This window comes from Pongo abelii, chromosome 13 (genome assembly GCF_028885655.2).
Source record: "Pongo abelii isolate AG06213 chromosome 13, NHGRI_mPonAbe1-v2.0_pri, whole genome shotgun sequence".
In the NCBI taxonomy this organism is placed as follows: domain Eukaryota; kingdom Metazoa; phylum Chordata; class Mammalia; order Primates; family Hominidae; genus Pongo; species Pongo abelii.
In genome coordinates this window covers 119,630,395-119,646,023 of record NC_071998.2, presented here as the reverse complement: position 1 = coordinate 119,646,023, position 15,629 = coordinate 119,630,395, and the positions used below count along the sequence as shown (strand labels likewise).

Genomic DNA, 15,629 nt, shown 5'->3' with positions numbered 1-15,629 from the left:
GGACACGCAACCACGCTCACTCAGCGCCGGGCCCTATTTCCTTCTCCACAGCCGGTTTTCCCCGAAGACTATAAAATGCGAACCTCTTCCGGCTGTGGAACATGGCGGCGCCCATGGTAAGGCCCACATTTGGGGGCGGGGCCTTGCGGTACTTCCGTCCAGGTCCGGCGGGTGCTGTGATCTTCAAGTATGGGGTCTGCTGGCTTGTCGCGGCTGCATGGGCTTTTCGCGGTCTATAAGCCCCCGGGGCTAAAATGGAAGCACCTGCGGGATACAGTGGAGCTACAACTTCTGAAGGGTGAGTGCCTCGAACCAGACCCACGTTCCCGCTCTCGTTCTCTTGGAAGTCCATCTCCGCTTCTGGTCCTTCCCGCAAAACAAAATCACGTGACCTATTCGCCTGGGCAGAGCGCTTTCCCAAACGCCTGTTCTCTGTGCTTTCTTCCTTCTCACTTTCCTCTGTTTTCCGAGGGGGAAACTGACTCAGTATTGTTGCTTGCCACACGATTACTACGTTATAGAATCTATCTGAATCCGCCTGTTTCTTAACTACTGCTATTCCGCCCTCTGCACCATGGGCTTCTGCTTTGTCTTCTACATCATACTTCCCTGTTGTCTAATCCCCCAGGTGTTTGGACAGAACAAGATATTCCTGGCCAGGCGTCGTGGTGCACGCCTGTAATCCCAGCTACTCTGGAGGCTGAGGCAGGAGGATCGCTTGAGCCCAAGAGTTTGACATTATAGTGAGCTATGATGGCGCCATTGCACTTCAGCCTGGGCGACAGAACGAGGCCCCGTGTGTTAAAAAATATTTTATATGTACATATATTTGTATGTATGTGTGTATGTATTATCTCTGTGTGTTCAGGTCTCAATGCCAGGAAGCCTCCCGCCCCTAAACAGCGTGTTCGCTTCTTGCTGGGCCCCATGGAAGGCAGCGAAGAGAAGGAGCTGACCCTCACAGCCACCAGCGTACCCTCTCTCATCAACCATCCACTGGGTAAGGCAGATTTAAGCAGGATCCTGTGTGTCACTTCCCAGGGAATCCCTGAGCAGAGTCAGTGTCCCAGTGCTCAGATTCCTGTGCCAGGCCCTTGAAGGTCCACAGAGGAGTGAGGTATTAGACCAGGAATTGGCAGATTTCCTTGGAAAGGGCCAGATACTGAATGTTTTAGTTTTCAGGCCATGTGATTTCTGTTGGAATTGCTCAGCTCTGCCAATGTAGTGCCAAACAGCTATAGACAGTATCTAAAGGAATGGGCCTAGCTGTATTCCAGTAGAACTTTATGAACATTCATATTTGAACTTCAGGTAATTTTCACGTGTCATGAAGTACAGTTGCCCCTGAGTCCATGAGTTCCACATCCCATAATCCAGCTTCAGATTGGCAATATTTGGGAAGAAAAAGAAACACAAAGTTCCAAAAAGCAAAACTTGAATTTGCTGTGCACCTAGTACTGTGTTGAATCCACTCAAAGTGATGTACAGGCATTATATTAGGCATTATAAGTAATCTAGCCAGGCGTGGTGGCTCACACCTGTAATCCCAGCATTTTGGGAGGCCGAGGAGGGTGGATCATGAGGTCAAGAGATCGAGACCATCCTGGCCAACATGGTGAAACCCCGTCTCTACTAAAAATACAAAAATTAGCCGGGCGTGGTGGCAGGCGCCTGTAGTCCCATTTGCTTGGGAGGCTGAGGCAGGAGAATCACTTGAACCCGGGAGGCGGAGGTTGCAGTGAGCCGAGATTGCGCCACTGCACGCCAGCCTGGCAACAGAGCGAGGCTCCGTCTCAAAAAAAAAAAAAAAAAGTAATCTAGAGATGATTTAAAATATATGGGAGGGCCAGGCCTGGTGGCTCATGCTTGTAATCCCAGCACTTTGGGAAGCTGAGGCGGTGGATTACTTGAGCCTAGGAGTTTAAGATCAGCCTGGGCAACATGAGGAAACCCTACTTCTACAAGAGAATACAAAAGGCCGGGTGCAGTGGCTCACACCTGTAATCCTAGCACTTTGGGAAGCTGAGGTGAGCAGATCACCTGAGGTCGGGAGTTCGAGACCAGCCTGGCCAACATGGAGAAACCCCGTCTCTACTAAAAATACAAAATTAGACAGGTGTGGTGGCACATGCCTATAATCCCAGGTTCTCGGGAGGCTGAGGCAGGAGAATTGCTTGAACCCGGGAGTCGGAGGTTGCAGTGAGCTGAGGTTGTGCCATTGCACTCTAGCCTGGGCAACAAGAGTGAAACTGTCTCAAAAAAAGAAAAAAAAATTAGCCAGGTGGGGTGGCACATGCCTATAGTTCCAGCTACTCGGGAGGCCGAGGTGGGAGGATCACTTGAGCCCAGGAGTTCAGAGGCTGCAGTGAGCCGAGATTGTGCCAGTGCACTCCAGCCTGGGTGACAGAGGGAGACTCTGTCTCCAAAAAAAATTAAGAGGCCAAGGTGGGCGGATCATGAGGTCAGGAAATCGAGACCATCCTGGCTAATACCATGAAACCCTGTCTCTACTAAAAATACAAAAAAATTAGCTGGGCGTGGTGGCGGGTGCCTGTAGTCCCAGCTACTCCAGAGGCTGAGGCAGGAGAATGGCGTGAACCCAGGAGGCGGAGCTTGCAGTGAGCGGAGATCACACCACTGCACTCCAGCCTGGGTGACAGAGCGAGACTCTGTCTCAAAAAAAAAAAAAAAAAAGTGGCCAGGTGTGGTGGCTCACGCCTGTAATCCCTGCACTTTGGGAGGCCAAGGCGGGCAGATCACTTGAGGTCAGGAGTTCAAGACATGGCAAAGCCCCATCTCTAGTAAAAATTAGCTGGGCATGATAGCACGTACCTGTAATCCCAGCTACTCAGGAGGCTGAGTTATGAGGAGTCGCGTGAACCTGGGAGGCGGAGGTTGTGGTGAGCCACAATCGTGCCACTGCACTCCAGCCTGGGTGAGAGAGTGAGACTCTGCCTCAAAAAAAAAAAAAAAAAGGTATATGGGACGACATGCCTAGGTTATATGCAAATACTACGCCATTTTATATCAGGGACTTGAACATCTACAAATTTTGGTATCTGCAAGGGATCCTGGAACCAATCCCCCCTGGATACCAAGGGACAACTATAGTATTCTATTTATTTAGAGACAGGGTCTCACTCTGTCACCCAGGCTGGAGGGCAGTGGTGAGATCTCGGCTCAGTGAAACCTCTGCCTCCTGAGTTCAAGCAATCCTCCCACCTAAGCCTCCCGAGTAGCTGGGACTACAGGCACAGGCCACTATGCCTGGCTAATTTTTTTTTTTTTTTTGAGATGGAGTCATGCTCTGTTGCCCAGGCTGGAGTGCAGTGGCACGATCTCGGCTCACTGCAAGCTTCTCCTCCTGGGTTCACGCCATTCTCCTGCCTCAGCCTCCCGAGTAGCTGGGACTACAGGCGCCCGCCACCACACCCAGTTAATTTTTTGTATTTTTAGTAGAGACGGGGTTTCACCGTGTTAGGCAGGATGGTCTCGATCTCCTGACCTCGTGATCCACCCGCCTCGGCCTCCCAAAGTGCTGGGATTACAGGCGTGAGCCACCACACCCGGCCATGCCTGGCTAATTTTTGTATTTTTTGTGGAGATGGGGTTTTGTCATGTTGCCCATGCTAGTACTGAACTCCTGGGCTCGAGTGATCTGCCTGCCTCGGCATCTCAAAGTGCTGGGATTATAAGCGTGAGCCCTTGCAACTGGTCTCTTGATTTATTTTGAACTGTTGAAAAATGGAAAAACCATTCTTAACTCATAGGCCACAAAAAACAAGCCAGATGCGGTGGCTCATTCCTGTAATCCCAGCACTTTGGGAGGCTGAGGCAGGCGGATCACTTGAGGTCAGGAGTTCAAGACCAGCCTGGCCAACATGGTGAAACTCCGTCTCTACTAAAAATACAAAAAATTAGCGAGGTATGGAGGCAGGTGCTTGTAATCCTAGCTACTCAGGAGGCTGAGGCATGAGAATCGCTTGAATCCGGGAGGTGGAGGTTGCAGTGAGTTGAGATGACGCCACTGCACTCCAGCCTGGGTGACCAAGTGAGACTCCATCTCAAAACAAAACAAAACAAACACCAAAAAAAAACAGTCTTCAGGATTTGACTTGTGGACTGTAGTTTGCTGACCCTTTTTCTATTCTGGGACTCCAGGTGAGAAATGAGACCATAGGTAGAAGTCCTAAGGTAGGGGTTTTGGGTTTCTGGGAAAGAATAATTTTTTTTTTTTTTTTTTTTTGACAGAGTCTTGCTCTGTTGCCCAGGCTGGAGTCTGGAGTGCAGTGGTGCGATCTCAGCTCACTGCAACCTCCATCTCCCAGGTTCAAGCTATTCTCTTGCCTCAGCCTCCCAAGTAGCTGGGATTACAGGTGTGTGCCACCACACCCAGTTAAGTTTTGTATTTTTACTAGAGATGGGGTTTCACCATGTTGGCCAGGCTGGTCTCGAACTCCTGACCTCAGGTGATCCGCCCACCTTGGCCTCCCAGAGTGCTGGCATTACAGGCGTGAGCCACCGCGCCCAGCCGAAAGAGTGATTTTTTTCACTGAATAAAGTTGCCCAACAATGGAACTGGTTCTGGTAATGTGCCCCCATCACTAGATGTGATTAAGGCATGTGTCAGGGAATCTAGAGGTTTGACCAGAAACCTCAAAAACTCCTTGAACTTATGATATTCAATGACTCTATTATATGGTAACAATAAGAAGTATAATGTATTTAGTCACCACTCTGTACTAGGCATTGTGTTAAGCTTCCCCCAAGTACAATCCTCATTGATATCACCACAGTCCTGTGAGATGGGTCCTATTTTCATTTCACAAGGGAGAAAACTGAGGCTCAGTGTTGACATTTAGTAACATGGCCTGGATTCAGTAGGCCCTTAACTACCCTGGACTCTTCCCCTAGATTCCTCTTAATCTGTAGAAGTGTAAACACTTCTGGCTCATTACTGCATTTATTCTTTCAATAGTTCTTTCCTGAGCAGCTAGTGAGTTGACACACCCAGGTTCTGCCTTAAGGAGCTCACAGCTTCCATTTTCTTCCAGGGACTCTTCTTCAGTAGAGCTGGGCAGGGAACCCCACACCCTTGACCTTCAGTGTTATGCCAGTCTTCTTAGAGCCTCTCACTGGGAGACTGATGATAGGCAGAGTAAGAGGCATCTTGGGCTGCCCTTTGGATCCCAGAGCACTGGGTCCCAGATTCCATGACGGGGAAGCCTGAGAGTCTAGCCTGATGCTAGTTTGGGCTCCATGAGGCTCCATTCTGAGAACGAGGTCAACATGCAGCCCAAAGCCATCCTGGGGTGACATTTAGTTGAGAAAATGGACCTTGTTTGTTTCTTTCCAGTATGTGGACCAGCATTCACCCATCTCAAGGTTGGCGTGGGACATCGGTTGGATGCCCAGGCTTCTGGAGTACTTGGTAGGTGATGTGAGAAGCCTGGGGGGTACAGTGATAAGGCTTGAGAAAAGATCCCGAAGCTACCAGGAGCCCAGCCCACTTCTTACCTGGCACCCACGTCCCACCACTCCTCTCCTGCTCTGATTCCTGCCCCAAGGCTGATCAGCTAGGGAGTGTATAGGTGGGACGGAGGTAATCACAGGTTAATACCACAGTCACCCACCTTTATTCAGTGATTCCCACACATGACGTAGTTCGAGGACCTTTATGCACATTTATTTACCACAGCAACTTTATTAGGTAGATACTGTATAATTTTATGGAAGAAGAAAATAGGACTTAGGTGACTTGTTCTGGGTCCCATGGCCAGTGAATACCCCTGGTCTGGAGAGGGAAAACCATCATTGCATCATGGGGCAGCCAGGCGCGTGACTCTGGACCTAATGGCCAGGGCCTGCATGTGGCTGGGTCTGGACACACAAAGCCCTAGTCATGAGCCATCTGTGTCCCCAGGGTCAGGTGGTGTCCACATCCTCCAGCCGCGACAGTCACAGTCCCCTTGTCTTGCTTCCTGAGGCACAGGCAGGCAGACATGATCTCATGCCCCCTCTCCCTGTTCTGTGTCCCCACGAGTGAATGCAGGGTCATTCTCTCCCTCAGCCAGAGGGAGAAACAGACCGGGAGAAACGCAGGAAGTGACCACAGTGGCCACCGTTTATTGGGCCCTTCCTCTGTGCCGACTGTACAGCACCCACAGGAATCAGTATTTTTTTTTTTTTCCTGAGACAGAGTCTTGCTCTGTCTCCCAGGCTGGAGTGCAATGGCGCGATCTCGGCTCAGTGGAACCTCCGCCTCCAGGGTTCAAGCAATTCTCCCTGCCTCAGCTTCCCGAGTAGGTGGGATTACAGGTGCCCGCCACCACGCCTGTCTAATTTTTTTTTTGCGTGTGTGAGACGGAGTCTCACTCTTGTTGCCCAAGCTGAAGTGTAGTGTAGCACCACACCTGGCTAATTTTGTATTTTTTGGTAGAGATGGGGTTTCACCATGTTGGCCAAGCTGGTCTCAAACTCCTGACCTCAGGTGATCCGCCTGCCTCGACCTCCCAAAGTTCTGGGATTACAGGCTTGAGCCACTGCGCCTGGCCTTCAGACAGTATTTTTACCCCCATTTTACTGATGGGGAACTTGACGCTCAAAGAAGCTAAAGATTATACTCAGAGCTGCCCCTGATTTGAGTGCAGGTTTGTGTGACTAGGCCAGGGATCTCTTCCTCTCAGGTGTCAGAATCCCATGGGGAGCTTGGCAGGGATCCTAGGCCCCCTCCAACCATGAGTCAGATTCAGTGCGTATGGGTGAGGCCCAGCAATCTGCATGTGATATATACCCAGAGGGGCGCACCTGCCCCCGTAGCAGATCTTTTTGCCTTCTTGTTGCCTGTGGCAGCATCAGAAAAGAGAGTATTCTGATGGTGGGGGTAGGGGTGGGGATACTTAGGGGAATGGGAATGGGGAAGGGGGTCCCAGGTGTGAGATGAGGCTGGCTACTTTTCAGTGCTCGGCGTGGGACATGGATGCAGGCTCCTCACCGATATGTACAATGCTCATCTTACCAAGGTACGAGGGTCTGGGGACAGCCTGCTTCTCCCTTGGTCCTTTCCTGGAGGTCACCAGCAGGATTCTGAATCTTAGAGGATTCCGTGGGGGAACACCCAAGGCATAAGCAAGCATTTTTTTGATGATTGTGTGCTGTGCAGGGGCTGTAATAATAATAACAGTAATAACTACCAGCGTTAGTGTATGCCGACTACTCTGTGCTGAGCACTGTATGTGGATTCCTTTAGGGAAGCCTCACAGCCTCCCTGTAAAGTGGAATCTGTTGTTAGCCGCATTTCACAGATGAGAGAACTGAGGCTCAGAGAGGAGATGTTACTTACCTAGGTCATGTAGTTGTTAGGGCTTTAAGAGCTGGGATTTGAACCTAGGTCTCTCCAACACCAGAGCTTGATCATGATGCCATTCCCTATTCTGTCCCAAGACTGAGAGGTAGATGTCAGCATCCTGCCCACAGGGAGCTTACCATCCAGAGGTGGGGTCAGGGCTATGGAGTCTGATACCACAAAGTATGTACGTAGGTGCCACGTTATGGGGCCCATGTTTTTAGTGGTTAAGGGCACAAATTCTGGAGCCAAATGGCTTCAGTTTGAACCCCAGCTTCTACCACTCTGACAGCTGTGTGTCCTTGGGTGGATTACCTAATTAATATCTGTGTGCCTCAGTTTCCTCATCTGTAAAATGGGAATGAGGGCCAGGTGTGGTGACTCATACCTGTAATCCCAGTACTTTGGGAGGCTGAGGCAGGAGGATTGCTTGAGCCCAGGAATTTGAGACCAGTCTGGGTAACATAGCAAGACTCCATCTCTATTTACAAAATTTTTTTTAATTATAAAAATTTTAAAAATTGTGGCCAGGCTCAGTGGCTCCTGCCACTTTGGGAGGCTGAGATGGGTGGGTCACTTGAGGCCAGGAGTTCAAGACCAGCCTGGACAACATGGTGAAAACCTGTCTCTACTAAAAATACAAAAAAATTAGCCAGGCTGGTGGTGCATGCCTGTCCTCCCAGCTACTTGGCGATCCACCCGCCTCTGTCTCCCAAAGTGCTGGGATTATACATGTGAGTCATTGTACCCAGCCAATCATTACTTATCTGTGGCAGATGGGGTTAGCTGCACAGATTCAGAGGAGGGGGAGTTTTTACAAGCAGGGATGAGCAAGGGCCTGATCTGGGCCATGAAATCTTATTCTATTTAGAGGTGTGGAGAGAAGCCGACAGGGCATGCTAAAAGGGGCTCGGGATGATAAATTGCCGAGTTAGGTTGGAGAGGAGAAACATGGAGGCCTGGGGTGGCCACAGGGTGGCTGTCAGTGGTCAGCACCTTTGGAGGCTGCCAGTGCTGGTTGTCATGGAAACCAGCCAGCAATCTTGTAGGAAGCCTGCTGACTGGGAGCCAGGTACCATGTCCTATTGAATCCGGGCAGCAGCACTGTGAGACTGGCCCTGTTACTGTCCCCAGGTGATGGGAGAGCTTGAATACAAAGAGAGCAACAGCTTGCTGAAGGCCACATGACAGAGCTGGTGCCCTTCCTCATGGGGCCGTGGAGCAGCTGGGCAGGGGCTGGGCACATGAGCTCCCTGAGGGAGACCTGAGGACCCCCCACCCCCAGCTTCTGGGGCAGGGACTACTACGGCTTAGAGTGGGGTCACTGACGGATCTTTACCCCCCGTCCTTGAAGGATTACACAGTGCGTGGCCTCCTGGGCAAAGCTACAGATGACTTCCGTGAGGACGGGAGGCTGGTAGAGAAGACAACCTATGGTGAGAACTGGAAGTGGCTGCCGCTGCCTCCCTACGTGTTTGCTTTCCCTGAGTCCTCTCCCCGCCCTAGGCCACGCTGGCCCCTTCTTAGTTCCACTCCACACACCAGGCTTGGGCTGAGGCTTTGGCCACGGGATCTGTGCTCCAGGAGCACCCTGTACTCCCATGCTTGCCTGGTTCAAATGTAACGTCACTTCCAGAGACTCCAGTTTCTCTCCATAGCGCCAGCCTTTTACCTTTTCCTTTCCTTTTCTTTCTTTTTTTTTTTTTGAGACGGTGTCTCGCTCTGTCGCCCAGGCTGGAGTGCAGTGGCACGATCTCAGCTTGCTGCAAGCTCCACCTCCCGGGTTCACGCCATTCTCCTGCCTGGGACTGAGTAGCTGGGACTACAGGCACCTGCCACCACGCCCGGCTTTTTTTTTTTTTGTATTTTTAGTAGAGACGGGAGACAGGGTTCCACTGTGTTAGCCAAGATGGTCTCGATCTCCTGACCTCATGATCCGCCCTCCTTGGCCTCCCAAAGTGCTGGGATTACAGGCATGAGCCACTGTGCCCGGCCTTTCCTTTTCTTTCTTTTTTTTTGAAACGATGTCTCGCTCTGTCGCCCAGGCTGGAGTGCAGTGGCGCGATCTCGGCTTACTGCAACCTCCACCTCCCAGGTTCAAGCAATTCTCCTGCCTCAGCCTTCGGAGTAGCTAAGATTACGGGTGCACACCACCACACCCAGCTAATTTTTTGTATTTTTAGTAGAAATGGGGTTTCACCCTGTTGGCCAGTCTGGTCTGGAACTCCTGACCTCAGGTGTTCTGCCCACCTTGGCCTCCCAAAGTGCTGGGATTACAGGCGTGAGTCACCACGCCTGGCTACTGTTCTAAATTTTAAAAAGAGGCCAGGTGCAGTGGCTCATGCCTGTAATCCCAGCACTGTGGGAGGTCGAGGTGGGTGGATCACAAGGTCAGGAGTTTGACATCAGCCTGGCTGATATGGTAAAACCCCGTCTCTAGTAAAAATACAAAAATTAGCCAGGCATGGTAGCAGGCACCTGTAGTCCCAGCTACTCAGGAGGCTGAGGCAGGAGAATCGCTTGAACCTGGGAGGCAGAGGTTGCAGTGAGCTGAGATCGCACCACTGCACTCCAGCCTGGCAACAAAGCGAGATTCTGTCTCAAAATAAATAAATAAATAATAATAATACAAAAAATTAGCCGGGCATGGTAGTGCATGCCTATAATCCCAGCTACTCGGGAGGCTGAGGCAGGAGAATCGCTTGAACCCAGGAGGTGAAGGTTGCAGTTTGCCGAGATCTCACCACTGCACTCCAGCCTGAGCAACAGAGCGAGATTCCATCTCAAAAAAAAAAAGGCCAGGTTCGGTGGCTCACACCTGTAATCCCAGCACTTTGGGAGGCCAAGGCAGGTGGATTGCCTGATGTCAGGAGTTCAAGACCAGCCTGGCCAACATGGTGAAACCCCGTCTCTACTAAAAATACAAAAACTAGCCGGGTATCGTGGTGTGTACCTGTAATCCTAGCTTTTCGGGAGGCTGAGGCAGGAGAATTGCTTGAATCCAGGAGGCGGAGCTTGCAGTGAGCTGAGATTGTGCCATTTGCACTCCAGCCTGGGCAACAGAACAAGACTCCGTCTCAAAAAAAATAAATAAATAAAAAAAGTCTGGGTGCAGTGGCTCACATCTGTAATCTCAGCACTTTGGGATGCCAAGGCGGGCAAATCACAAGGTCAGGAGATTGAGACCATCTGGCCAACATGATGAAACCCCGTCTGTACTAAAAATACAAAAAAAAAAAAAAAATAGCTGGGCGCAGTGGTGCACACCTGTAGTCCCAGCTACTCGAGAGGCTGAGGCAGGAGAATTGCTTGAAGCCAGGAGGCAGAGGTTGCAGTGAGCCGAGATCACACCACTGCACTCCAGCCTGGGTGACAGAGCGAGACTCCGTAACCAAAACAAAACAAAACAAAAAAAGAACTTTTGAACACAAAGAAGGAAACAATGGATACTGGGGTGTACTTGAGGTGGGGGTGGGTAGACAGAGGGAGAGAAGCAGAAAAGGTAACTATTGGGTACTGGGCTTAATACCTGGGTGATGAAATAATCTATATGACAAACTTCCACGACACATGTTTACCTATCTAGCAAACCTTCACATGTACCCCCGAACCTAAAATAAAAGTTAAAAAGATAGAATGCCCTCGCCAGGTGGGGTGGCTCAAGCCTGTAATCCCAGCACTTTGGGAGGCCAACGCAGGCGGATCACGAGGTCAGAAGATCGAGACCATCCTGGCTAACACGGTGAAACCCCCTCTCTACTAAAAATTAAAAAAATTAGCTGGGCATGGTGGCAGGCGCCTGTAGTCCCAGCTACTGGAGAGGCTGAGGCAGGAGAATGGTGTGAACCTGGGAGGCGGAGCTTGCAGTGAGCCGAGATTGCGCCAGTTCACTCCAGTCTGGGTGACAGAGTGAGACTCCGTCTCAAAAAAAAAAAAAAAAAGAGTGCCCTTACAATGCTGACTCGTGTATCTTTCTGAGAAGAAGGTCCAGTGTTTTCATGAGAATCTCAAAGGACTCCCAACCACCCCGCCATGGGGATCCCTCCAAAATGTCCTCTCTCCATGTTCCAGGGATGGGGCTGGCCTGGGGGGAAGGAGTTTGCTGTGACCAATACTCAGCAGGTACCTGCGCACTGACAACCCCCTGCCTTTTCCAGACCACGTGACCAGAGAGAAGCTGGACCGCATTCTGGCCATTATCCAAGGCTCCCATCAGAAGGCCCTGGTGATGTGAGTAGGGCCCTCAGGGAGGTACTGGGAGAACAGTAAGTGCCCTTGGCTCCCATAGGCTCCCCCAAACCTGGGGCAGATTCCATGGATCTTGTTTTTAGAGCCCAGAACCAGACGGGAGCTATCTGTTTCTTTCTTGGTGTTAAGAAATGGTTCTGTGTGCCAGGTCTTGGGTTGGCCAACAGGAGGCCAAGAAGAGCAAGAGAACCAAGCTGTCCTGCTGAGAGTATATGATCTAATGGCAAGGAAACCAGGGACCACATCATCGGAGCACAGAGCCCAAGGGCAAGAGCAGCCAAGGAATTAAGAGCTTGGGCTCTGGAGCCAGCTTGCCTGGGTTTCCTGACTATACCAGGCACCTGGTGATGAAGGAGGGCAGGAAAGGTGGCTGGAAGAGCCACGGTGGCAGGGCACACAAAGCAAGTGAGGAGCTTCCAGAGAGGTGCCTCTCATGTGGGGGAAAGGGTAGGTAGTCCACCCAGCTGCAGCCCCCCTCCTGATCTGCAGGTACTCCAACCTCGACCTGAAGACCCAGGAGGCCTATGAGATGGCCGTGAGAGGCCTGATCCGGCCCATGAACAAGTCCCCGATGCTGATAACTGGCATCCGATGCCTCCACTTTGCACCTCCGGAATTCCTCTTAGGTAGGTTGGCCAAGGAAGTTGGAGCAGTGAGATGGGGCCCCTAGGTTTGGGAGTCACTCAGGAACGCTCTTGCAGAGGTCACTGTTGTCTGGCTCAGCTGAGGCCAGCACACGCCGGCCCTGATCTCTGCGGGCCAAGGCATCAGGCGCCGACTTCCTTCCCAGCCCTGGCCTGGGCTTGGCTGATGACAGAGCTCACAGAACAAAAGCTCTCCTGTCTCTTGCCAAGTCACCCTTGGAAGCCAGACCTTACCAAGCAAAGGTTATATTTAGTGGCTCATTTCCAGAGCTGCCCATGTTTGAAGCTGTGAGGGCTCCATCAGACACAACTCTTACCTCCCCAGTCCCACCCAGCTCAGGCCCCTCTTATCTGTGTTCCTTTTATCTCTGCTTGCCCCCGCCCCTTTTTTCTGTTGGTCATGTTAATGGCTGCTCCTCTGCTTGAGCACAGAACTCTCTGTTATTAAGATAACATCTTATTAGCATCTTAAAGATAATCATTTATCTTTCTATAAATGATTTCTTTTATTCCTCTTAATTCTCATTTTACAGATAGGGAAACTGAGTCTTAATAAAAGGCAGGTTCTAACCTGGGCAAGATGGCGAGACCCTGTCTCTACAAAAAATAAAAAAATTAGCCAGTTGTGATGGCTCAGAACTGTAGTCCTAGCTACTCTGGAGGGTGAGGCAGGAGGATCATGTGAGCCTAGGAGGTCAAGGCTGTAGTGATCTGTGATCACACCACTGCACTCCAGCCTGGGTGATGGAATGAGACCCTGTTGCCAAAAAAGGGCAGATTCTGACTTAGCAGGTCCCGGTGAGGCCTGAGGTTCTGCAAGTCTAACACATTTCAGGTGGCACCCACAGGGCAGGTCCTCTGAATAGCACAACCTGGAGAGCTTAGGGGTCTTGCTAAGGTTGTTACACACCTAGGAGGTATCCAAGGGGTGTGGGTTCACAATCACACACTAGAGGCTGTTCTCTCACCACCATGTCTGTCATTGTGTGTCCCTGGCAGAGGTGCAGTGCATGCATGAGACGCAGAAAGAGCTGCGAAAGTTGGTTCATGAAATCGGCCTGGAGCTAAAGACCACTGCTGTCTGCTCCCAAGTGCGGCGCACACGCGACGGCTTCTTCACGCTAGACAGTGCCCTCCTGAGGACCCAGTGGGACCTAACCAATATCCAGGATGCTATCCAGGCTGCCGCCCCCCAGGTAGCTGCAGAGCTGGAGAAGAGCTTGAGCCCGGGGCTGGACACCAAGCAGCTCCCCAGTCCGGGAGGGTCCTGGGACTCCCAGGGCCCGAGCTCTACCTTGGGGCTGGAGGAGTGTGGGGCAGTGGATGGATAAATAGAAGAACTGCTCTGAGCTGGACCTGATAGCTGTGCAGAAAGTGAGAGTAGGGGCACCTTTTCTGTGTGTGACACAAAACTCAAGCTGTAACAGAAAGATCAATGGACTTGACCCAACTGAAAAGGAAAAACTTGCGTATGGAGGAAAAGACAGTAAACAAATGACAGACTGATAGAAAGTATTGGCAGACCAGGTGTGGTGGCCGGCACTTGTAATCCCAGCTACTCCCAAGGCTGAGGCAGGAGAATTGCTTGAGCCCAGGAGTTTAAGGTTGTAGTGCGCTGGACGGCACTTGTGAATAGCCACTGCACTATAGTCTGGGGAATATATGAGACCCCCCCCATCTCAAAAAAAAAAAAAATTCCCAATAAACTATGTGCCCACGAAAATTAAAAATTAAAAAAAATTATAAGTATCTGCAGTGTCATTAACCAAGGACTAATATCCACAATATACAGAGAGCCCTTAGAAAGCAATAAGAAAACAATGACAAAATTAGGCAAATGAGATGAAGTGTGTATCAGAAGAAATCCAAATGGCTAGTAAGCCAGAAATGACACTCAACCTCTTTAATACTGGAGACATAGATGAAAATGAGATGATTTTTGTTGTTTTTCTGTTGTTGTTTTGAGACGGAGTCTCACTCTTGTTGCCCAGGCTGGAGTGCAGTGGCACGATCTTTGCTCACTGCAGCCTCCGCCTCCCAGGTTCAAGTGATTCTCCTGCCTTAGCCTCCCAAGTAGCTGGGGTCACAGTCGCCCGCCACCACACCTGGCTAATTTTTTGTATCCGAGATGAGGTTTCCCCATGTTGGCCTGGCTCGGCCTCCCAAAGTGCTGGGATTACAGGTGTGAGCCACTGCACCTGGCTGGGACCTCAGTCTTTTCTCTTAAAGGTCTTCAGTTTATTGAATGAGCTCCACCCGCAATTGTGGTGGATAATCAGTGTGACTTAAAGTCTACCCATTGACTGATTGAAATGTTAATCTTTTTTTGTTTTTGTTTTTGTTTTTGTTTTTGAGACTTGCTTTGTGGCCCAAGGCTGGAGTGCAGTGGTGCGATCTCAGCTCACTGCAACCTCCGCTTCCCAGGTTCACGCCATTCTCCTGCCTCAGCCTCCCGAGTAGCTGGGATTACAGGTGTGTACCACCATGCCTGGCTAATTTTTGTATTTTTAGTAGAGACAGGGTTTCACCATGTTGGCCAGGCTGGTCTGGAACTCCTGACCTCAGGTGGTCCGCCCACCTCGGCCTCCCAAAGTGCTGGGATTACGCCCACCTCGGCCTCCCAAAGTGCTGGGATGACAGGCATGAGCCACCACACCCGGCCTGTTTTTGTTTTTTAGACAGGGTCTTGCTCTGTCACCCAGGCTGGAGTGCAGTGATGCAAACATGACTCACTGCAGCTTTGTCCTCTCAGGCTTAACCATCTTCCCACCTCAGCTTCCAGAATAGCTGGGACTGCAGGCACGCACACAGTATCTGGCTAATTTATTTATTTATTTATTTAATTTTATTTTTGAGACAGGGCCTTGCACTGTCGCCCAGGCTGGAGTGCAGTGGCGCGATTTCAACTCATTGCAGCCTTGACCTCCTGGGTCAAGCGATTCTTCCTGCCTCAGTCTCCAGAGTTGCTGGGATTACCGGTGTGTACCACCAAGCCTGGCTAATTTTTGTATTTTTAGTAGAGACAGGGTTTCACCGTGTTGGCCAGGCTGGTCTCGAACTCCTGACCTCAGGTGATCCGCCCACCTCGGCCTTCCAAAGTACTGGGATTATAGGCATGAGCCACTGTGCCCGGCCTGTTTTTTTTAGACAGAGTCTTGCTCTGTCACCCAGGCTGGAGTGCAGTGGTGCAAACATGACTCACTGCAACGTCATCCTCCCAGGCTCAACCATCTTCCCACCTCACCCTCCAGAATAGCTGGGACTACAGGCGTGCGCCACGATGCCTGGCTAAATTTTTTTTTCCAGCTAATTTTATTATTATTTTTTTGAGATGGAGTCTTGCTCTGTCACCCAGGCTGGAGTGCAATGGCACGATCTCGGCTCACTGCAAC

General features: G+C 50.8%; 1 protein-coding gene across 2 annotated transcripts; it reads left to right on the top strand.

The window, feature by feature from the left end:
- The first annotated feature begins 140 nt into the window (after positions 1-140).
- TRUB2 (TruB pseudouridine synthase family member 2) lies at positions 141-13,986 on the top strand. 2 transcript variants are annotated; one of them, XM_054521142.2, is made up of 9 exons: positions 141-298; positions 629-743; positions 869-1,000; positions 5,357-5,431; positions 6,961-7,022; positions 8,700-8,781; positions 11,503-11,575; positions 12,083-12,219; positions 13,237-13,986. In XM_054521142.2, the coding sequence occupies exons 3-9, from the start codon at positions 928-930 to the stop codon at positions 13,566-13,568; spliced, it is 834 nt and encodes a 277-aa protein (XP_054377117.1). In that variant the 5' UTR covers positions 141-298; positions 629-743; positions 869-927; the 3' UTR covers positions 13,569-13,986. The 2 variants fall into 2 exon arrangements, with proteins under 2 accessions (XP_054377117.1, XP_024107768.1); XM_024252000.3 differs by lacking the exon at positions 629-743 and having other exon boundaries at positions 144-298.
- Positions 13,987-15,629: the final 1,643 nt, after the last annotated feature.

Bases quoted from the DNA above. Each gene is read 5' to 3' on its own strand.
- TRUB2 (XM_024252000.3), top strand. From the start codon at position 190: ATGGGGTCTGCTGGCTTGTCGCGGCTGCATGGGCTTTTCGCGGTCTAT. The intron at 299-868 runs GTGAGTGCCTCG...CTGTGTGTTCAG, and splicing joins GGAGCTACAACTTCTGAAGG to GTCTCAATGCCAGGAAGCCT. The intron at 5,432-6,960 runs GTAGGTGATGTG...GCTACTTTTCAG, and splicing joins CCAGGCTTCTGGAGTACTTG to TGCTCGGCGTGGGACATGGA.